The sequence below is a fragment of the Camelus ferus genome, chromosome 13, assembly GCF_009834535.1.
Source record: "Camelus ferus isolate YT-003-E chromosome 13, BCGSAC_Cfer_1.0, whole genome shotgun sequence".
NCBI lineage: Eukaryota > Metazoa > Chordata > Mammalia > Artiodactyla > Camelidae > Camelus > Camelus ferus.
Window position 1 is genome coordinate 30,235,488 of NC_045708.1, and position 25,130 is coordinate 30,260,617.

Below are 25,130 nucleotides of genomic sequence, written 5' to 3' on the forward strand. Positions count from 1 at the left end.
GTTATGAACACAGATAAATAATAAACTGGGTCAAATAAAAAGACTATTACAATAATCTGTTCAGTCTTACTGAGAACGAACTTGATGAGGTAGATCATACAAGGTGCTATAAAACATTTATTAATGAAGAGTGCATGCTTTACAATAGAGATGAATAACTCTCCATGTCTTACTTCAAGAAGTTAACCATCTAACAGTAGATACAATAGAGCTGACCTTGAACAACACAGGTTTGAACTGCACGGGTCCATGTATATATACACAGATTTTTTTTTTCAATAGTAAATACTACAGTATTACACAATCTGCAGTTGGTCGAATCCAGGGATGGCAAAACTGTGGATATACAAGAATGTGTATAACAAAGGCTGACTCTAAGTTATACTGGAATTTTCAACTGTGTAGAGATCAGCGCCTCTAATTCACACTTTGTTCAGGAGTCAATTATATATTCATTCAACAAGAGTGTCTCCTCAGTGCCACTGTGTATGCAACTGGGGCTAAAAAGTGAACAATATATACATTATCCCCACCTTCGTGAGTTCAGACTTCAACCTACAGGTGGTAGATAACCAATGAGGATTTTAAACAAAGAGAGCATATGATTAGGTCAACATTTTGAAAGATGGCTGGCTACTATAAATCGGAAATAGTAAGCCTCAAGATAGAAAGACCAGTTAGGAGCTACTACCATGATGACAAAGTAACAGGAACTCAAAAGAGGAAACAATAAACTCAGCTAAAGTATGTGGGGGAAAAAAGCTTCAGAGGGTAATGTTGCAGCTCAATCTTAAAAGACGTACATCAGACACATAGAAGGAGTTTGCACACTAAGAGAAAACCATATGCAAGGCATGTTTGGGAAATGTCAAGTAGTTCCTCACAGTCACGTTGAATGAGGTGAAATCATAGCTAGAAATGCTGATCAAGGAAAAGATAGTAAAGGATATTTTATAGCAAAGAAACATCTCCAGGACACTGGGGAGTGCTTTTAAGCAGTGTGATAACATGACATGGCTTACATTTTAGAAAAATTCTTCCAGGGACAGTAGCCTAAAAAAGATGACAAGAAGTCTAACCAGCCAAACAAGGATGGGTACCTGCCAACAGATACATCATCTCAAAGTCCTAATCTCACTAATAATTTATCATGACAATCAAATATGGTCCAAGCAAGTACTCTGAGCTTTAGAAACCAAGCAACTAGTACCACAACTAGTTAAGGCCACAATGTAGTTGACATTGCTTTGAAACAAAAAATGGGAAGTTTCTGCAGATAAAATACTAAAAATGTGACAGTGGCAGAAGATAAATGGAATGAAGAGGAAAAAACAACAACTGAGAAAATAAGGAGGTAACAGAAACAATTTTGTTTCAGGATAAGAATTATTTCTACTTGTCAATTACACATAGATTCACATCTTATATATAATAACTCATAAGCTGTGGTTCCAACAAGCAATTCAAAAACCAAATTTAATTTAATACATATTAAGAAAATAATTACCAAACAAAAACTACATTAGAAACAGCAAACTGTAACAGAAGACCAGCTCTACACTAGCTAGCTTCTCACTGCTTAAAAAGAAAGTTCTCCCTGTTTGGCTGGTCCTTGAAGCATACCAACTATAATGAGGTGAGGTGAGGTGAGGTGAGATGAGGTGAGGTAGGGTGGCTGGGGTGAAAGAGGACAGGCTATTTCACAAAGGTTCCTGATCAGTCAACTGAACAAGTTCTTGAAGGCTTTCATTCCAATTCTTTTTCTTTATATAACAGATATAACTCAAGATTCAAGCATGCCAACAGATACAATGAACAATCCAATTATTTTATCTTAAGAAAATGAATCCTACCTTTCCGGGGTCATCCTTGGATCGAGGCACTTTAAGGAAACACTTGTTCAGCGACAGATTGTGCCGTATGGAATTCTGAAATTAAAAAAGAAAGCCAAGCCATAGGATCATTGGTCCAAAAACCAAAACCCACCTTAAAAAACAGAAGCAGAAACCTAAGAATCTCTATGCACCTAAATACAATTACAAATGAAATAAGCTTTTAAAATGAGCTTCAAAGTTAAACCTTTCTGATTTTCAAATTACGACTGCTGCAAAGGAAAGTAGTTACTGGTAAAGACAGTTTCTAGTATATTTTACAAAACTCCAAATAATGGAATCTACGTCCCATTTTAAAAGTTTAAGACCTTTTAACAATGCAAGATGTCTATAATTATCTTAAATATTAAATACCAAATATAAAATTATATGCATATTATGATTTTAATTGTGGTATGTATTTATTAGTTTATTCTTGGAAACCAGCCAGAATGCAAAATGCTAAGAGTTGTTCTACATGGAATTATAGGTGATGACTGTTTTCCTCTTTTTACTTTTCTGCAATGTTCAAATGATCTACAAGGCACACATGTGTTACCACTATTTAATGAGTTAAAAGTTTTAAACAAAAAAACTTCACTGATCCATTACAAGAGCATATAAAAGCCAGTTAGGTTCTCACTACAGTATGTAAGAAAGAAAACCACATGGGAAGACACTGGCTACAGAAGCCAGTAAGAACATCAGATTCCTGGACGTAGCAGGAGAGAACAAACAACACAGATGGAAGGACTTAGAGACCTGGAGAATCTGTGAAATAGGATATCTTTTCATGAGTAAGTAGGACTGTGCCACAAGTTTTACAGAAAACACCCAAAGGCAACTTATTTTTAATAAAATGCTCCAAAATTCATTCCATAATTTTGTTTCTTCCAAAATGGCCAGGTATTTGGTGGAGGGGCTCCAAATGCATTTAGCCACCACTTAGAATTGGGTGGGGGGGGTGTCATTTTTTGGCTTAACGTCATTTTATTTTTATATAAAATTTAAAACTTTAACAATGCCTACAGTAAAATTTGCCTTTCATGGGGGCAATACTTGGATTAAAGAAGTTTTTAAAATATGACCAGAGAACATAAATTCAAGCCTATTTTATTACCACATCAATTTAAAACTTATGAATGGTAGTTCCATCTCTACTTGAAATGTAAACAGCTACAAAGACTGATGATCCCTCCCAAACAATGAGAAACCAATGGGTAAGTCAAAAAAAAAAAAAAAAAAAAAAAAAAAGCTTATTTTTGAGCCACATCTGAGAGCTAACGTTGCAAGGCAGCCCAACAAATGAAATTCCTGAGAGGGACAAGCCCATATTCTAGGAGAAAGGGGACAAACTGTCTCACGTTTTAACAGAATATGGGAGAAAGAGATGGCCACCATCCAAGCCCCCAAGAAATCAGCTAAAATTTAAAAGGCCAATCATGAGCTAATGTATCAGTTTAGAGCAAAAAGGGCCCCAGACAGAAGGGAAGTTTCCACTCAATCTCAAGCTCAGAAAGAAGCTCTTGAGCTTTCACCACATGCTCACAAGAATGACCTGGGGTAGGAAAGGAGACCAAAGAAAGTCTCCTTTGTGGTACATGCAGGAAGGAGATAACTGATGGCTACAGAGGGAGACAAAGGCACACCACCTTTTATAGAGCTTACAAAGCAAAAACCTTAAGTTTGAGATAGTGGCAGCAAAACCTCTCACCCATAGTGTTCGGGCAAAGATTGCTTCTGAGAGAAGAATGGACCGAAAACCCTTCTGCCTCTAGGGAAGAATAGGAAAGACTTTCTCAAGACACAGGCAAACACCTACAGCTGATGTAGGAAGGGTAGAAGCAAAATCCTTTTACCTCTAGGAAAAGTGTCAGAAACTATCCAGGGGCCAGGATCCTACACCAATGCTAAGGTGGAGGTTGGCTCCAGCTGGGAAGGAGGCAAGAAACTCCCACCCAACGTAAGTACAGATAAACAAAGCTAATCTGGCTGAGGGAAAGAAATACTGAAAAAGCCCCACCTCAAGTCCAAGGGCCTGAGGAAGACGAAGGCTGGATCAAAACAAAAGGAAAAAAAAAGAAAAAGAAAAAACAAACAAAAACCAAAAAGACTCAGCCTCTATCACAAGCCTAGCAGTGAAAAACAAGTAATAACCCATGATAGAGGAGGGGCAGGAGCATGGAGAGACCCCCATTTGTAACAAGGTGGCAGAGACAACTAAAATCTAAAGAGAAAGCAGGAAAACTGAGAAAACCCTACAGCATCCAAGCCCGCCAGCTCCAAGGACAAGGTAACAGAAGTCTACTCCTGGAGGAATGTAAAGTCTGTGCTACAGTAAAGGTAAAGACACCAATAACAAAACACAAATCCAGCTCAATTACTGATAGAGTAATTCAGCTCCCGATACAAATGGCCTGAGAAAAGAGATGCTTGTCCATTTACAAATATGAGTACTATTTAACTCTATCTCTACCATTCTTCTATACATGTATCTGTCACTCAGTCAAAAATTGCAAGATACTTGGAAAAACAAGGGAGGAAAAATCCACTGTCAAGAGATAAAGTAATCAACAAACCCAACTGAGGGATGACTTAGGTGTTAGATGTCTAGTAGACAAGAACTTTAAAAAAAACTGACTAATATGTTCAAGCATCAAGTAGAAAAAAGTGGACAACCCGCATAAAGATTTGGGGAATTTCAACTGAGATGTGTAAATTCTGTTTTAAGAGTCAACTGTAAGAATTAAGAAATAAGAATCAAATGTAAATGACAGACTTTTTTTTAAAAAAACATGATCAAAGATAGACTGGACACAACTAGGGAAAGGCTCAGATACCTTGAAATTATCCAAACTAACACACAAGCATGCAGGCAGGCACACATTCACCCCAAAAAATAAATAAAATCATCCAAGAACTGTGGAACAATACATGCAATGAGTCCTAGAAGCAGAAATGAAAAAGAATGGGGCAAAAGAAAAATGTGAAAATGTAACAGCCAAGAATCTCCCCAAAATAATGCAAGACATCAAATCACAGATGCAAACATTTCAGAGAACATCAAGCAGAAGGAATTAAAAATCCACACACCTACATTTATTATAGTCAAAATGCTGAAAATCAAAATGAAGAGAACATCTTATAGGCAACAAGAGAAAAAAAGATTACGTACAGAGGAATGAAGATAAGAATTATAGCAGATATCTCAAAAACTATGCAAGTAAGAAGACAACAAAGTGACATTTTAAAAACACTAGAAGAAAAAGTCAATTCTATATGCAGTAAAAATATCTCTCAAAAATGAAGGCAAAATAAAGACTTTCAGACAAACAAAAGCTGAAAGAAATCTTTTCTCAGCCACTGTGGAAAACAGTATGGAGATTCCTCAAAAGACTAGAATAGACTTAACCATATGACCCAGGAATCCCACTCCTGGGCATATATATCCTGAAGGAACCCTACTTCAAAAAGACACCTGCACCCCAATGTTCATAGCAGCACTATTCACAATAGCCAAGACATGGAAATAGCCTAAATGTCCATCAACAGATGACTGGATAAAAAAGATGTGATATATTCATACAATGTAATATTATTCAGCCTTAAAAAATGACAACATAATGCCATTTGCAGCAACACAGATGTCCCTGGAGAATCCTAAGTGAAGTAAGCCAAAAAGAAAAAGAAAATTACCATATGAGATCACTCATATGTGGAATCCAAAAAGAAAGAGAGAAAGAAAGAGAGGAAGAGAGGAAGAGAGAAAAAGAGAAAGAGAGAAAGAAAGAAAGAAAAGAAAGAAGGAAAAGAGAAGAAAGAAAGGAAAAGAGAAGAAAAGGAAAGAAAAGAGAAGAGAAGAGAAGACAAGACAAGACAAGACAAGACAAGACAAGACAAGACAAGAAAAAGACAAATGAACATAATACAAAACAGAAACAGACTCGTAGACATAGAATACAAACTTGTGGTGCCGGGGGGGAGGGGGGGTGGAAAGGGACTGACTGGGAGTTCAAAATTTGTAGATACTGACAGGTGTATATAGAATAGATAAGATTACACTGTATAGCACAGGGAAATATATACAAGATTTTGTGGTAGCTTACAGTGAAAAAGAATGTGACAATGAATATATGAATGTTCATGTATAACTACAAAATTGTGCTCTACACTGGAAATTGACACAGTATTGTAAACTGACTATAACTCAATAAAATAAAATTTTAAAATAATTAATTAATTTTAAAAAGAAAGAAAGAAATCTTTTCTAATACTGCCAGTTGGCTGGCAATGTTATAAGGAAGTTCTTCAGGCAGAAGTATGATACTAAATGGAAACCTGGATCTACAAAAAAGAAATGAAGAGTTCCAGAAATTGTGAAAATGAATGCAAATTTTAAAAACCATTGTCGCTTATTTAACATGCCTTTAAAAGATACCTATCTAAAGCAAATATTGTAATTTATTATAGGGTTTTTAACATGTAAAAGTAAAATGTACAACAACATTAACATAAAGATTGGGTCAGGGGAATTAGCAGTACAGCTGACCCTTGAACAACACGGTTTTGAACTGCACAGGTCCCACTTATACACAGATTTTTTCCCCCAATAAATATGTACTAGTACAATCTGAAGTTGGTTAAGTCCATGTATTCAGAACCATGAATATGGAAGGCCAACTGTAAAGTTATATGCAAATTCTCTACTTTACACATGAATTTCCAACTGCGCAGGGGTCAGCAGCCCCTATTCTCCAAGCTGTTCAAGGGTCAACTATATATGGTTTATAAAGTTCTTACACTATTTATAATATGGTGTATTTGAAGGTAGAGTATGATAAGTTAAAGATGTGTGTGGTAAACCCTAGAGTAATCACTTCCTAAAACAAAATTTAGGAAGAGGTAAAACTAATGAAATAATAGTGAAGATAAAATGGAATCATAAAAAAATACTCAGCCCAAATCCAAAAAGAAGAGAAAAAGAAAGAACTAATCAGGAAAACTGGCGTTCATCTACCCACCTAAAAAGTTCAAGATGGGGAAAAAACAAAACCAAGATGGTCAGAAGAAGAAATCAGTATGATCATATTTTCTAGACAGCTTCAGGGGAAGAACAGATCTCTACTTGGGTCTTCCTCCTTTCGCATAGGTGCTGGCAGCCTAGGCAATCTCACCTACAGCCATGGCTTCAGTGACCATGTCTCACGCTTAAATCCATCCAGATCTCCAGACTTTTCTCTTGAGTTCACATGTATTTTCAACAATGTACTAGACATCTCAGAAGCACCTCCAACTCAACATGTTTAAAACTAAACTCAATCTTTATCCCCAGTGTGATCTTTTTCCACTTTTCCCTTCTCAGTTTACTGCTCCAATCAGACATCTGTAAGACATCTTTGACTCCTCCCTCCTCATCACTATCTAAAAAAAAATCTATCACCAAACTTTATAAGTCTACTTTGGATCTACTTACCCAACTCCATCTCTTCTGTTACTCTCTCAGTCCAGGAGACCAGTCTCACCAAAACTAGTACAACAGCTTCCTAACTAGTGTCCACTCTCCACCTTCCTATCCTTGCCCCTCCTCTATCATTCTCCAGCCAACAGGCACCTCTTCACAAAGCAAATCCGACGTTATTGCTTCACTTAAAACCTCTCAATAACTTCCCATTGCACTTATGATAAAATTCAAAATCCTTAAAGCCTCTGCAAGACTCTTCATGATCTGACCCTACTTTGCTGTCTAAACTCATCCCCTCCAATGTTCTCACTCACTCCACTTATTGCTCCCTCTGCAAAAATTACTGCCTCCAGCTTTACTCCATTCCCTTCACCTAAGTCTACTCAACTTTCCATTCATTCTTGTTTTAAACGTCAGTTCTTTAGGGAAGTCCTTTCTCACTTTTATTCATTATTAGGTTAGGCCAAGTGTGGATTTCTCACCACACTTGGAATTATCATTTAATGGTCTTCCTCTTCCATATTTTATTCTATATCAAAATGTAAGTAGGCTCCATGAGGGTAGGGACCTTGTCCATCAATTCAGAACCTAGAATACAATGCTTTTCATATGGTAATCACAAATCTACTGGGAAAAAAATACCAAAAGCATACTTAGAAAATAAAAACAGCCAGAGAGATATGCGAGCCAAGACATGTATTTACAACACACAGTGAAGAAAAGAGACCTCACAACTTGGGGAGATGTTACCTCTAACAACCCTGAGAAAAGTAGCTGGGAGAGCAGACGTAGAGATAATTAAGATGGTCCAGGGTAAGCTGAAGTAAAATGGCCCAGGTTAAATAACTCATAACTGAATATTGGTTGGCCTTGAAAACCCCAGCTTCAAAAGTAGTTTCTCAAAAGCACAGTCTACTCATACTAGAATGCCTTGAGATGAATTTTAATACAGACTCCTAGGCTCTAGGATGGCTATTTCAAAATCTCTGGAGCTGTGCCCCAGGAGTCTAAACTTTAAAAGCACTGTCATTGATTTTTATTGTAAACTTGAGTTTAAACTGGCACCTCTAATTCAAATCAACCACCACATTCCTTCCTATATCTCTCTTCTCCCACTGTGAGAGCCCTGATATCCCAAAACACTAATATACATAGTCAACTGTTCTACCCTACCATGCACATAAAAGTGTTTCAGAATTGCTCCCAACTTCTTTTCTTAGGGTTACAGGAGACAAAGAGACTGCATCTAGCAAAGCACCATTACCAAAGACAAATGCACTAAATAAAGTTTATGATTTCTTTGTAATTCTTTCAACTTAAGCATGCTGTTTTCAAAAGTTTCTTGAATTTTTATTTCTATGTGATTATGTTATATATTTGATATAAGGCTTACTTACTCATTTCAACTTACATTCAGATTTAAGGTTTTCTTTTTTCATTCTTTTTGATTTCCTAACTTTTTTTGAATATGTAAAACAATTACATGTTTCAAAACTCAAAACTAAAAAAAAAAAAGGTATAGTTAAAGGAGAAAATAAACCACCTTCCACTTGTTTCCATTTGAAGTGCTCAAAATACTTCTATGTTTACAAAAATAAAATTAAAAGAAATCATGGCAAGTTCTAGGTACCTAGATTGGGTGGAAGAAGCTTTTTTAGAAGAGTAATTATGAAATAACAATCCCTCGAAATATTAAAGGTCTGCCCAAAGCAACAGATTAGACCAGGTTAGATTAGTCTCCTTGGCATATCTTTTAGTTCTAAAAAGCAACATCATCCTTCTCTACCTATTCCCATTTTTCCCTTCCACTCGTCTTTCCTCATTATATACAAATCATGTATCTTCCAGATGAAACTGTATCACTACTTCTAAACCAGTTTCAGACCATAGCTTGGGCTGGCCAGCCACGAGAAATCCAGCAGACTGAATCTGACACTCTCAGATGGACTACATGAAACAAGGTCTCTGAACAAAAATCTGTAAGTTCTACACTAGTGTTACTAATAAAAAATGAGATAGCTCACAGAGAAAAAAATGTGACAATGAATATATATATGTTCATGTATAACTGAAAAATTGTGCTGAACACTGGAATTTGACACAACATTGTAAAATGATTATAAATCAATAAAAAATGTTTAAAAAAATAAAGATAAAACATGGGAAGACAAAAGATTAATTCTATAGGGAGAAGAGAGGTTACATGTGAGCTTAAAGAATAAACAGGATAATGCTAACCAGAAAAAGAGCAAAAGAGAGAAAGTCCAAAGACAAGTAAGAGAAAAACAAAAGAAAGATACCAAAGTGTTTATTTCCAGGGACAGCTAATAGGCTGGAACAGGCAGAAAAAGTGTATGAGAGGGAACTAGCAGAAAATAAAGCTAGGAAAGAAAGCTGGGACCAGGATTCAGGCTTTTATTCAAACTGCATTTATTGAGGCTTACTAAATGGAAAAACTCTGCTAGGGCATAGAATAGAGTAAGAGATATAAAAAAATCCCTTCCCATAAGGTACTTGATTATCTGACATGGTACACAGCACATCATCACAATAAATCAATAAATGTCTTTAACAAATATATTCAAACAAAAAAGACAAAGATGTTGAAACAGGAAAGGTTAAGAGACACAAGAGTAACTACCATCTGATGCCAGACCTAAAGCTCTATAAACCCCCTTCTTCCATATACACATACACACACCCCACATAGCACACAACTGGTAACTCCTACATAAGAATATAAACATAACATGCACAGGCACAAAAGAAAGCTGAACTATTTCTTGTATAACATAAATTAGGTAGGTAACTAATTTGATGGTGCATCAGAAAGTTTAGATCAGGAACTAGGGCTTCTTAAAGAAGTAGTTGATTCTAGGGCTAGGGCAGGAAAGGTACAAGATGAGCCTGGAACATCTTGTGGTGCCAAAAAAGTTTGAAAAGTGCTGAACAAATAAAAGAATGGGGCCATATCAAAGGGCTCAGGAGGCAACCTCTAAGAGCTCCCAATGGCAAAAGTAGTATCAATTTGAGCAACAAGTAACAACAGAACAAAAAAAAATGAACATTCATTGAGTGCATACTATTACAAATGTATGATTGATTAGATAGATAGATAGATAGATAGATAGATAGATAGATAGATAGACAGACAGATAGACAGACAGACAGATAGATAGGAAAGAGGGGACACGCCTTCCTTACAGAGGAATCTCAATTGAGGTGGAAGGAATGACGGAAAAGAGAAAATCACCATCAGAAAATAATATAAACTGCTATAATGATCTACTAATGAATGCTAAAATTAATGAACAAAAATTTAAGGAAAAAAAGGATCCTCACATGCCCTCAAAGTATCTCCCCAAAACATTTCATAATTACAAAGTGATAAATACTAATTTTATAGTAGAGAAATCTAGCAGACACCATCTTAACCAAAGAACCAAGGTTAACATTACAGGAATAAGACATACTGATATTAAGTTCCTCCAATATGATACACAGAGAAGGGGACATCATCTCTGTATTATTCTTCCCCAAAATGCATTACCTCAATCTAACTGAGAAAACATCAGATATATTCAAACTGAGAAACATTCTTCAAAATACCAGATACGTACTCTTCAAAAGTGTGAAGGTCATAAAAGACAAGAAAAGATTGAGGAACTGTTACAGGTGGGAGAAGACTAAGGAGACATGATAAATGACAATTAAATCAACACAGGATCCTAGATTAGATCCTGAATTGGACCCCAGAACATAAAAAGACATTTGTAGAAAAACTGGTGAAATCTAAATAAAGTCTGTAATTTACTCAGTTGCTAACAGTACTGTCTAGTCAAAGGTACTGTACTGACATTAATTTCTTAGTTTTGATAACAATACTGTGGTTATATGTTAACATAGAGGAAGTGGATGAAGGATACATGGGAACACTTTGGACTAAAGTAATGCTTCAATAAATCTAAAATTTTCTAAAATAAAGTGTTTTTTCTTAATTTTGGATGATGACAACAGTATTAGTTGCTATACTATGTTGTGTTTTTACTTTAGACTTGCTATCAACTTAGGTGAACTGTGGGTATTGTTTTCCAGTGAATGCTACATTATCTTTGCTCCTAGTTTATGGTATTATGTCAGTTCTCTAACATAATAAAGCTCTAACAAATTAATATTCGACCAAAAATAAAGTTAGTCACCTAATTAAAAGCATTTAATTTCCTTTTTGACATCCTCGAAATGACTAGTAATCAGAATTTCATCTTTAATTATGTCTCCACAAAGCTTTATCTTCAACAGAAGCCAATACTGTTATCATTTACATCATAAAAATTAAAATTTAAATAAAATCCTTACCTTCCAACCACTGCCAGCCTCTCTATAATATGGGAAGTTATCACAAATCCACTGGTAAATCTCACTTAGAGTCATTTTCTTTTTGGGTGAGCTATTAATTGCAAATGTAATGAGGCTGGCATAACTGTATGGAGGTTTCCCATCTTTGTGCTGTTGGACTTCTTCCTGGTCCAGGGTTGTATTTGGGTCAAGGAGTGCATTCTTCTTGGAAATTCCTGTTCCATGTGCATTCTGTGTAGCATCAGATTTTTGGATGGCCGCTCTCATGGTGAGCTGTGGTAACCAGTCCATAGATGTTAGGCTGCTCTCCAGTTCAGATGTCATCCTGAAGGTAAATAGACTCCTTAGTCAATATCAAGGAAAGAACCCCTGCTTCTCAAAATATCCAATATTCACAAATCTAGGAGTTCCAAAGTGAGGGAAAGCCTGAGTTATATCTGGAGGAAAAAGATTGAGTATATTAATGACAAAACCAAAAATTTTAGGGATCAACATTTCCAATCTTTTTTTCTTAATTTCTTCCTCTCCAAAACACAACAAATTTGGTTTTAAACTGTTTAAAAAGATAGAACAATACATACAAACAAAATTATTCAGATACCAATTTTCTTAAAAAAAACTGTCACTTTAAATAGGGCAACAGGATCACAGTATGAAAAAACCAGTCTGCAGTCCAGCTCTTTACTCACCAACACCACAAGCCCTTTAAAAACTTAAGACTGTATATCTGGCACTTCTTTTACACAAATTTTAGGGGAATCATACAAAAGAATAACAAAAGTAAAGTGTAGGCAAGAGGTCAGAGAAGTAACTGAGAAATAAGCACAGGAATTTGCATGGAGGAAAGAAGGTGAAGTTGAGCAGGTGGGAGGTAGGAAGAGTAAAGCAGGGTAGACAAGAATAGCAAGGAGACAAGCTAGCTGGGGGAGTTGACCGAAAAGAGGAATGCAAACTCAAGGACATCGACTAAAGAAAAGAGGAATAGGCAGTACCAGGCAGTTGTGGTTGTTGTTGTTGTTTTTAAACGAGTCAAGGAACAAGCTTAAGAAAACTAAATAAAGATCTGGAAGTGCAGGATATAAGAGATCAGATCACAAATGGACAGAAAAGAAGCATTAAAAACTGGAGGACAGGCTTACAGAAACATCCAATGATCTGGATTCAGTAAGGTATTTCTCTCTCTAGGGCTAAAAAAATTCACACCATTACCACCAAAAGAAAGAAAAAAGAAAAAACAAAGTTGCTAGGTTAACACATATTCCAGACAGAGGAGGAAGCAGCTCTAAGAACAGAAGATAAAAATATAGAAACAAAGCTTGACACTTCACACTGAAATTGCTATCTTTCAGCAAGGGGTACAAACCTTCCTATCCTGGGATCAAAGAAGCAAGAATAGTGACCCTGACAATAAAGCAGAGAAGAATGAAAGACTTCTAAGTGATATAAAAATAAAGGGAAAAAAGAAAACAAAGTAAGAAACTTAAAGTACCTCAGTCAAAAGGAAAAATCTGTGGCTAAGAAAACCCTATATAGACCCCTCATCCCAAATGGCTGCAGGCAAAAAGCAACCTAGCGTATGTGCTTAGAATCTGAACTTCTGGGAGGCAGTTTAGAACTGATAAAGAACACAGGCTGTAAAGTCAGGCAGACCAGAGCTCAAGTATTTATTCTACCAGTTACTATCTGTAAGACTATGACAGTGTTAGTATTGCTAAACCCATCTCACGTGTAAAATGAAACAATAACAGTACCTACGCTTAAAATATTACTTTGAGAATTAAATAACATATGCACAGAAGAAATATTCAATAAGTGTTAGTTAATAATATTACTCTAGGAATATCTTGGGAAGGTACTAATGAACCGTAAAGTAAACCAGATTAATCAATAGCAATTATAACTCAAGAGACAGCCATGAGGATGCTATCTGCATTGCTGGTGGAATCCTATTATCTTCTTCCTCAGATATTCTGATCGACAGTTTTACATTTTCCACTTTCCCAAATTCCCTCATCTCTACTGAATGCATTCCTCTGAAACCTGAACTTTAAATTCCTCTATACAAAACCTTAAGAGATCTTAAACTTACCATCCTGCTCTATAATCTCAGCCAGAAATGCTTGTTCCCAGCATGAAATAAGTTACAGAAACTTGTGGACTAAGGAGCCAAGATAATTTAGAGATCACAGAATGTCAAAGAGAGGGCAAAGTACCCTAGAGATTAGAGACCAATCTTTTCAATCTAAAGATGAAAAATTAAGGTCTACTGAAGTTAAAAACTTGCCCAAATTCAAACAAATAGTTAACAGTAGAACTAAAACCAGAGCTCAGATCTCCTGATGCCTATTTCAGTAATTTTTCTACCATACCTCATCTGTAAAATAATAGTACCTACCTCACTGATATAAAGTACTCAGAACAGTTACTAGCAGATAGTAAATATTCAGTAATGTTAGCTACTGGTGGTAACAGTGATAACAGTAGTTGCTACTATTATTATTCACATTTCATTCTATAAACATTGCTATTATTATACCATGCTGTCATCCTATTTGCTTCAATTAAGCCTCCACCGGGTAGCTTTTTTTAAATTCCCAAAGCAGCATACATTTTCAAAGTTAACATAAAAGCACATTTCAAACTGGAATATAACTGATACTGCAGATGCTCCCTACTGAGAATTATCTTTAACTTCTGTTTCCTTTCACCAGTGCCACCAGTAATGTGAACATACAATAAGCAGGTACTTAATACAAGTTATAACATTTAACAATAATTACACATGTGTACAAGGCTACCCTAGAGTAAAATTTTATATACACACTACACACACACAGAGCAATCTGTCCTCTAGGAACCAATTAGGAAGATCAAACACAAGGAAGAGCTGGAAAAGAGCTCTTGGTGCTATAATGATTCCAAAAAAGGTAGAGGACAACATGGGCTACAGCCTTAAGAGGAAGAGAAGGAAGAACTTCAGTTAAGACTTAAAGAAAATTATTTTCTAAATAGGCTGGAAAGAAAACGGTACCTAGTCATCAAAGACATTATGAGGAAGAATTATTCCATTGTTGTGCTTATTTTCACCAGTTCTGCTACAGCAGATTTGAAGTACACTATAAAAATCTCTCTTAAATTTAAACTCTGAAGAAGTGGGGCTTCTGTTTTCTTAGCAGTTTGTTCAGTTTTCCATAGTCCTGGTTGTGAGGTCAAAAGTGCCTCCGCTGCTGCTGCTTAGGCTGGCTGCTGCAGTGAGTCTCCACTGAGAACACAGAAAATGACCACTGGATTTGGCCAGATCATTATTAACTTGAGAGAGAAACCTCTTAGTGGAATGGTGATGACAGAAGTCCACTTGTATAAGAGAACAGATGGTGGTCAATTTAAAAACAGCATGGAAGGCTCTGAGGAATCTGGTTATGGAAATCTGGTTAAGAAATGTCAGGCCCTCATTACCTCACCTCATTCCAAAAGCTTCCTAGCTGGCCTCCTAGGCTCTGATTTCTCACCACTCCTCCCTGCTAATCACCTCCAGAGTCCACATACTCTAAGAGAAATCTGTCAGCACTGTCCCTTCATGTGACTGTGCCCCAAAACTTTCAACAGGTCCCCTTCTCCTATTATACTAAATCTGAACACCTCATTTTCAACTACTATATTTTTCATTAATCTTTTATTAATCCTTCTCTAAATTCCTAGAGCCATCATAACCTCAGTTTGGCTTTACATGCTGTTTCATACATCATAAACTTCCTACCCTCACTCCCTTTTCCCTCACCTCCCCATTGAGGATAATGGCCATACACCAGTACTTCAGATGCTACCCAATACTATGCCAGGTACACAGTACCTGAAAAAATAACACAGTATTTGGATAAGGAGTAAGAGTCTTCCTTTCTGTAATGGCTTTTTCTTTTTACTCTGCCCATCTGGCTTCTACTTTTTCTCCAAGACTCAGACCAAACACCTCCCCTCCAGAAAGCCTAGTCAATCCACTCTTCCCATCTTCCATCTCCTAAGTAAAACTAGATCCTACCCCCATACAATATAAATACTTCTATCACAAGACTTAACACAGAATTAAATTATCTTTATCTATCTCTCTACCCGGAAACCATGAGCTTTTTGGAAGAAGGAACTTTCTTATTCTTTTCTGTTCCCCCAATGCCTAGGAACATAGTAGGTAAAGGGTCAATAAATGGTAGCTAAAAGACTGAAACAGTGACTATCCAATGAAGGTATGGGTGCGTTCCTCCCCAAACAAATGAGACCACATATGTTTAAAAGTAAAAGGAAGAAGTGAAAGAAAAAGAGGTCTCAATAGTATGAGGTTAAGGATAACCACAGGATCGAAGTCTTTCATAAATTAGTAAAAAGTATGGCTCAGAGGACAAACCGACAAGTAGCACTACACAGGAACAGAGAGAATTCTACTGGAAAAGCAGAGAAAAACGGGAAAATGGAAGCAAAGATAAGAAGATAATGTTACTTGTGGGAGAAAGTAAGGCATGAAGAATTTATGTCTGAAGTTCTTAAATCTATGATAGTATCTGTTGCTAAAAAGAATTTCCATGAGGAATTTTTTCTGCATAAAATGAAAAGGTAAACAGGATCAAGATACAACAATTTCACACTAAGTCATGACACAGCAGGGGTTTTAATCCCACTTTATGAAATACTGCCACTGATGAATCCCAAATGTGCATTTTAGCTACTTTAGCACACTGCTTGGTCTTCCTCTGTAGCCTCCCTAACTGCTGAGGAGTGGCCAAGGCTTACTCAGAAAGTTTCCAAGTTTTCAACAGTTTTGAAAAGGTGGGAAATGGGTAGAGATATTGTTGGCTTTCCCAAATGGAGGTAAGAGGAAAACATCAAGGAGATTAAAGAAGTAAGAATAATGAAGGTAATGATGTGACCTACATATTCATGAATCCTTCCCCTTTATTCCTAGCATTTGGCATTTTATCTTAAGACTTGGCATCATGTGAAAATTTGAGCAACTGGGAACTCAAAAGAAATCCTTGTAATTACCACTGCAATAATTCTGATCACATGCATCTCAGGGGGTCAATACACACACACACACACACACACACACACACATACACATACCACACACATCACACACACACATATATATAACATATAATTCCAGTTATTAAGTCTCAGCACCCAAGGCAACCAGAAGCAAGGTCTATGGCAGAGACCACTAACCGCCACCTAATCACTGTTGTGAATACAATAGCTGTTGCTCCAGCAGTCAGTCATCTTGGACCATAAGGTCATCTCTGAGAATGGAAGCCACACATTGAGAATATGGGAGCAGAGAGAAGGGATCTGGGTTCCTGATTTTTCCATGAAGCAATTGTGAAGCTGCCATCCTATCCCTGAACTGCCTACCTTCCAGACTTTTTATGTATTTAACTACTATAAAAAGATCGCTACCAGCAGGGGAATGCAATTCCTAACAAACATGGAATGTGGGACATGGAAGTGAAGTGATACAAGTAATAGGACCTAAAATAAGACACTCTCTTAAAGGAGGAAGTTGATGAAGCAAACACTAAGAACTCTTAACACTGCAGGATAGAAAGCTGTAAAGAGTAACAAAGACTTGGTCAAAGATTTGGTCAAACTGTCACCTCTCGTAACTGGAAAAAAAAACTGTGCCAGCTGAGGCTATATAGCAAGGAGAAAAATAACTATAGGAAAAACTGAGCATGCTGGCATGTGTTGGTGCCTCCTAGCCACTTAAACAATGTCCTAAGAGAGGGGGAAAAAAAACCTCCTTAGAGTTATAAACAAAGAAGAAGAAAATGCAGAATTGCTAATGGAGGTACTTACTCCCTGCCTATGACCTGTAATCCAAGCTTTAAAAGTCCTATAATTTAAACCCTGCATGGTTGAAAAAACCACCAACTGCCTCTGAAGTAGCAAACTGAAGTAACTTAGTGGTAGCTACAAAACTGCAGCAGTAGCAGCAGAGAAGACTGGTGCATTGCCACACAAAAGCAATGTTGTAAGGGTGTTGACTTTCTACCCAAGACTATTGCTCAGATGGCCTTACCCAGAGCCATCATTCCCTCAGGAGCTAAAAGAGGCCAATGAACTTGGATGGGGGAAAAATATTTTCTTTATTTCCACTAACTCATAACTGAAACTTAGCATTTCCTTTCATTATGAAACTAGAGAACAAATCATAGTAGCATTAATAATACCTGTGACTTTGCCATCAATAAAAAAAATCACAAATACATTAATAAAATATGACAATGTTGCAGTCTCAATTTTTATTTAAATTCATCAACTACTTCAAAAGTACGATAGTGTATTAGACACACCACTAGATCTTTTATTCAATGTGTTAATTTAAAGGCACATATAGCACAATGTTACAATGTGAATATTTTGTTAACCATATTTCAATATAATTAATTGGTTTTTTTGTATTCCTAAGTATTTTCATTTATGAATTTTGAGACATTATTCTGAGAAAGGTCCACAGGTTTCACCAGACTTTGAAGGAGTTCCATGGCACCAAAACAAGGTTAGAAATCCCTGCAGTAAGCAAAGCACAAAGGGCAGAGTCTTCATATTAAAAAAATTCTGCCTAGGCACGTCCTTTGGCTCAAAGCAGCAAAGAGTCTGGAAACTAAGTTTTTTGAGATAACTGTATTGGGGGAGGAGAGGGGCTAGACTGCAAAAGCCACTTAAGTCTCCAAAATAATACCCAAGCTCATCAAGAAGTGAGCTATAAAACCTGTACATTTCCCAGAAAGGGCATCTTCACCAATACCCACTTTAGATGTGGCCATGGAGGAAAAGGGGAGACCGTTCAGAGAGCACCGGCAACAATGGAGGCCCCACCAAAGAGCAGGATCAAGAAATTTATTATACTGTCAGAGAGTCTCTGCCACTGCTACTTAGTAGGGTTTTAGAATTGATACGGCTAGTGACTAATGTGTGTTTCCTATTATCCCCTTTTCTGAATAACAGCTTTTATTGCTATTATCCTATTCCTTCTCCACCACTATACACCAAGAAACCACTCTGGAAAGTGAATGCACCCAGAGAGCTTAGATGTTCAGCTGGATGTAATAACTGGATGAAACGCTGCATTATTTCCCTTGGGAAAAGGGCGAGTGAGTTCTATGTATAGGAAGAAGAGTACAGATGGATATTTGGATACCCAAGGCAGACTGTGGCAGAAACCTAAAAAGAAAATCATCTACTATAGATTGACCTGACATTTTGTAAGCATGTGATGTTAAAAATTTTTTTTTTAATTTATAAATGAAGCAATAATTTAAGCTGTTTTCAAGCAAAAGTAGGTGGATGCTACTTTTTTCAAAATCAGTTATATACAAGCAAAGTCAAACTTTCTATTCTTAGTTTAATTTCAGCAAAATAACACAGTCAATGTCTTACACTGAAAAGATATGATGATTAAAAACTGATTCTGGAGCAAGACTGCCTGGATTGGAATTCAAACTCTTCCACTTTCAGCTATATGAACTTAAACAAGTAAATTAGCCTCTTTATGCCTCTCTTTAACTCATTTGTCAGGTGAGGATAAAAATAGTACCTACCCCAAAGGATTGCTGTGAGAATTAAATGAGCTAATACATACAAAGCACTAAGGAGAGTTTCTAACATATAGTAAATATGCACTCAATAAATGTTAGCTATTACTATCAGTCACATTTTCAGAATTTTCTAAATTTTAAATGGTTATCACTCTTACTCAGTAGTTTCAGACTTACATGCCCTAAATCACACAATAATCATTTATCAATCTAAATGGAAATGAGCTCAATTATTTAAAGTCACTCAGAAAGGACTGTTTAAATTTTGTTTACAGATTGCATATGAGAATTGAAAACATACTTTTCCCATAGATATGAGATCCCATGATAATGAGTCCTGAAGCAGCTCACAAAATCCTATTTATTCTAAAAAGGAGTTTCCTAAATCTACAGTTCTAAGAGTATAAAGCCCCAACTGGATATCTTGTAGCAGAAAGATAAAAGTTTAACAAGGAAAAGAAAGAAGTTTTTCCATCTTCCTGGTGCAGGACCAGCTTGTTCCTGACAAAATTTCAATGTAGTTTATATGTGGCATACTTCTAAGTTCCTTCTATACCTTGGATCTCCCACCTCACACTGCCCTAAGCCTTCAATACTGGTCCCCAAAGTTGGTATGATAAACTCCAAAAATAATTACTTCCTCTTCTCCTCCAGTAAAAACTCCAACCTTTTCAAAGCAGTTGATCTCTGCTCTATTTAGGAGGAAAGTGGACAATATCAAGCTAATCACCACTAAGGTATGAATAACTGAGACTTTCAATTTCCTATGAGCAGTGATCTTTTTAAAAGACAAGCCAAAATAATTCTCATTGGTTTGAAGTAAAAATACAGGTGGAGGAATCATAATTTAGGATAGGGAATCCAACATAAAAATAATGTAACTTCACCCTTTAAAACTCTTGACTTGCACTTTTGTTTCACCTCTGAAATTTCAAGAATATTCACAGTACAGCTTATGCAAAAATTTGGGGGATTTAGTGAGACAACTGCCATTTGTAAATAATAAAACTGTAATTTCAGAGCTATTTATCATAAAGTCAGAGATGGAAAAAAAAAAAACCTCATTATGTCATTTTTTAAAGTCCAGCTATTACCTATTTCGGAAACCAACAATATTCTTTATCTCCAAAGGAAGAAAAGTTCACAAAAGGTATGTAGTAATTCATTGTGTTTAGAAAATAATAAATTTTAACAGGCTAATCTATATCTCCCTTGCTATAGGGAAGAAGATTTCTTTAAATCCTATGTTTTAAAATGAGAACTGGTCAGAGTTCTCTTCATTATGATGTCTCATAGATACTTCACAATATTAACCCCATTTAGGTTCCTTCTTCTCTAAGTTTAAAGTCCAGAACTCCAACAGGATCGGATTTAAGAACCATAATATAGTTACTGCTCTTCTCTAAATTCTCTCAAATATAGAATCTTAGATTTATATAACTGTACTCTAAATTCATACAAGACATTATTCATAATGAGAACTCTATTCAGGGTAAAACGTAAAGATCATATGGCCAAAGGCTATTTTTATACTATGTATGTAATTCTCAACTTAAAAATATTTCAATTTAGGGAAGAAAAATAAATATTCTTAGACAATAACCACTGACCTACATTCTGTCATTAAGTAAGTACTATACTTTGCATTTAAATCTCACACTACCTACTGGAGTCTCTGTCTCTCAAGAAAGACTGCTGAACAACAGTTCCTCTGACACAAGAAAACTCAAAGCCATCTTTGCAGATGTTATTTAAAAACCCAAATAGGGGGAGGGTATAACTCAGTGGTAGAGTGTATGCTTAGCATGCACAAGGTCCTGGGTTCAACCACCCGTATCTGCTCCAAAAATAAATAAATAACCCTAATTACTTCCCCTCACCCCCCAAAAATAATTAAAATAAAAAAATTAAAACCCAAACAGAATCTGCTATTAATACTTTGTATACTTAGTTTTTTTTTAAATGTTTGTATAAGTAATAATAAAAGTACTCTGAGTAGCATGTGTTCATTGGTTCACTTTGTCTCACTAAAATATTCATCCTGAACTTTCTGCAACCATACTACTTCAACTCACCATACAACATTTACTGGATATCCTATCTCTACACACTCTGATTCCATGGCAATATACTAGTAATGGTATCAATGCTGGCAGAAGGCTAATATCGTGAAAGGTGATCCTATCTTATCTTTTAGTGTTAAGTGTGATGCACAGAAAATGCTAAGGAACCAGCTTAAGCTGCTACATATGATGTTTATGGTTCAGTGATCCTCAAAGTGTGGTCTACAGACTCTTTTGAGGGATCTGAAGCGGCAAAACAACTTTCACAGTAAGATATCATTTGCCCTTTTTACCCTCATCCTCTCATAAGTGTACAGTTGAGCTTTGCAGATGGTATGTGACAAGCGCTGTCACAAGACTGAATGCAGAGGCACAGAGGAGAATCCAGATGTCTATTAAGTCAGATAGTTTAAAAATTTGCAAAAATATAAAGCAATGCTAATCTTCTAATTTTTTTGTTTTAGAAAATAGTTATTTTCATAAAATGTATGTTATCTATATTAACATGAGTTTATTAATTTTTATGTAAATTAATACATACTAATTTTCTCTTGGTTTTAATTTCTAATATAATACATTTTGATAGATATAACTCACATAAACAAATACTCCTTGGGTACTAAATAATTTTTGAGACCAAAAAGCTTAAGAATCATGTTATAAGTCAACATCTCGAAGACTAAAGTTTCTAATATACTATAATATAATGGAAAGAGTAATGGCTTTGAAGTCACCCAAATGGGCTTGAATTCTTACTCTTCCACTTACTAAATGTATCCTTGGACAAGCCAAACCTCTAAGCCTCACAGAACTGCTGTGAGAAGTAGATGACAAAATATATGGGAAACACCTTAGTGCAATGTTAATGCATAATAGACATTCAACAAATGACAATGATTAGAAACTTCTTTTTTTAAAAAAAGCACACAGCAGACAACAAAGACACAGATGAATTCAGTCCTATACTGTGGATTTAAACAAATATTTGGCATCATATTAAGTTTCCCTGGTCACAACAAGTAGGTAACATCAGGCTTTTCCTGTGGTGCACAGAACTCGAAAAGGCCAAACACCAATCTCTAAATTACCTGTAAGTCTTCTTAGAGAAGCAATCTGACATAGAGCTGTTTAACAATATGGAATGTCTATAATATGTATAGATTACTCTAAAAACAAGTCCAACTCAAGTATCATAAATGCACTCTAATATCTACTTTTAGATTCCCTGTTACAATTTCAAGTACGTCTAGGTTAAAAGAAAAATTAGACTAAACTGAGTGTATTACACAACAGACTTTAGTTTTTATAAGAAGTGGACCAAAAATTAAAAGGGGTGGGTAAAGAAAGATCTGGGTGGGGAAAACACACTCAATTCTAAACTTTAAAACAATAATCACTGAAGGAAAGAAAAACTAAAAGAACTATACAAGTCAAAGGCATGTTCATTGAGGCAGTTCAGAAAACTAAGTGGGAATAAGTTCACGCCAGAATGCTAACAGTTATGAATGTCACCACTAGTCAATTGATTCTATTAGTTAAAATCTACAAAAAAGAGACTTTCTGTTCTAAAAGCACATCAATCAATCATTATGAACTAACATAATAAATCAATACTGATTACCATTCCATAGTGTGAAAAGGCCTGAAGAGGATTAACTTCCACAGAAATTTCAGAGCTATTCAAGGTGAAATGTTCACTAATAATCAATCTGTAAGAGCTGTTGCAGCTTAAATTTATTAGACACTAGGGGAGTTTCTCTGCCTAGAGATTTATCTTGCTTATTTCCACTACTGGCTCTGTAAAGATCCTATATTTTGTTTCTACTTTTTACTTCTTGCCATCATCACTTTAAAGCTTCTAAGCTTCTCAGCTTTGCGACATGTCTTTAACATAGACTTTAACTATCTTTTTCTTTTCATCAAGCATAGCGATCTCTTCCATAAACAGCCTTAATAGAACTATTCAGTTCCTTAATTAGAACTACAGTTCCTTAATAGAACTACTCATTTCCTCGTATATGCTCAAGGAAGCAATAGTTCTTAACCATCTTCTAAAAATTTAGTGGCTAATTTATAAATATGAAAGTTTTTCTTTACTCCAGCCCATCACTAAGCAAATACAGAATGATCAAGTTCTTTTCCCAACTTGTAAAGCACGGAGTATTTAAGATGATCAGATTTCAAGACTTACTGTAAAATTACAATAATCAAGACAAATGGTTTTGACTAAAGAATGGACACATAAATCAACAGGACAGAGTCCAAAAATAGAATTACACATATACAGCCAAATGACTTTTGATAAAGGTGCTAAGACAGGTTGGTAGGACAGGAGAGATTGAAGAAAAAAAAAATGATGTTGAAACAAATGCCTGGTTATCTGTATGGGAAGTTAACAGTGATCCTTATCTCACACCACACACAAAAACCTGAAAAATGAATCACATCTAAAACTATTAAAGAAGAAATAATAAGAGAACATCTTTACAACATTTGATTTGGCAAGTATTTCTCAGATATGACATGGAAAATTACAATTCATAAAACAACCGATAAGTTGGACTTTATCAAAATTTAAACCTTCTGTTTTTCAAAAGAAACTGTTAGGAGAATGAAGACAAGTCACAGACGGGCAGAAAAGGTTTACAAAGTGTGTATCTTAAGAACCTATATTCAGAATATATAAAGAACTCTCAAAACTCAATAATGAAGAAAACCCAATTTTTTTAAACAGGGAAAAGTTTTGAACAGACACTTCAACAAAGAAGAAATGTAATGAGGAAGAAGCACATGAAAGAATGTTCTATGTCATTAGTTATTAAGAAACTGCAAATTAAGATTACACTTAGGTATCACTACACACCTACTAGAATGGCTAAAATGAAAAGACTGACCATACCAAGTGCTGACAAAGATACTGAGGAACTCTCATACACTGCTGGTGGGAATATAAAATGGTACTACCACTTTCTAAAACAGTTTTACAGTTTCTTAAAGTTAAATATACACTTATCATAGGATAGAGTCATTTCACTCCTAGGTATTTACTCAAAATAAACCATATGTCCACACAAAGATGCATACACAAATGTTCACAGCATTTTTATTCATAATAACTAAAACTGAAAACAATCCAAAAATCCATCACCCTGTATATTCAGGTAAGTGAATATACAAATTCTTGTACATAAATCCAGTGGGACAGAAAGGAATGAACTATTGATCCATGCAGTGACATATGTGAACCTCAACATAATTATGCTGAATAAAAGAAGTCAGACAAAAGGAGATCAAATGCTATCTTGCAGAAAGAGGGATGAGAGGGAAGAAGTACACAGGGACACTAGGAAACTTTTGTTAAGTGATGGATATGTTATGATAGGTGTATATATCAAACTTATAAAATTGTACTGTCAATTAAATCTCAATAAAGCTGTTTTTAAAAAAGAAAACAAAGTAAGTTTGCAATCTGGAGTAAGAATTTCTCAACTATGACATAAAAAGAAAAAAAATAAAAGGAAAAATTGGTAAGTTGAGTGCTATCAAAGTTTTAAACTTTTTTCTCTAACAAAAATTCACATCCAGAATATTTAAAGAACTCTTAAAATGCAATAATAAGGCAAACTACTCAGTTTTAAAATGTGCAAAAGATTTGAAGGAAGACATATAAGCAGTCAATAAGCACATAAAAAGATGTTCATCACTAATCCTCAGGAAAATGCAAATTGAAATCACAATGAGATACCATTCCATACCCATTAGAATATTTAAAATTAATTTGAAAACCGTAATA

At 35.6% G+C, this 25,130-nt stretch overlaps 1 protein-coding gene across 5 annotated transcripts in view; it reads right to left on the bottom strand.

Moving 5' to 3' along the window:
* Nucleotides 1-25,130, bottom strand: part of FOXJ3 (forkhead box J3) — a 120,827-nt gene that overhangs the window by 64,745 nt on the left and 30,952 nt on the right. For 4 of the 5 annotated variants that reach the window (XM_006174522.3, XM_032493979.1, XM_032493981.1 and 1 more), the window contains exons 3-4: nt 11,689-12,013; nt 1,854-1,928 (exon numbers count right to left, since the gene is read on the bottom strand). In XM_006174522.3, coding sequence (XP_006174584.2) covers nt 1,854-1,928; nt 11,689-12,013 — 400 coding nt within the window. Of the gene's footprint in view, nt 1-1,853; nt 1,929-11,688; nt 12,126-25,130 lie in introns of all 5 variants that reach the window. The other variant, XM_032493980.1, reaches the window with a different exon arrangement.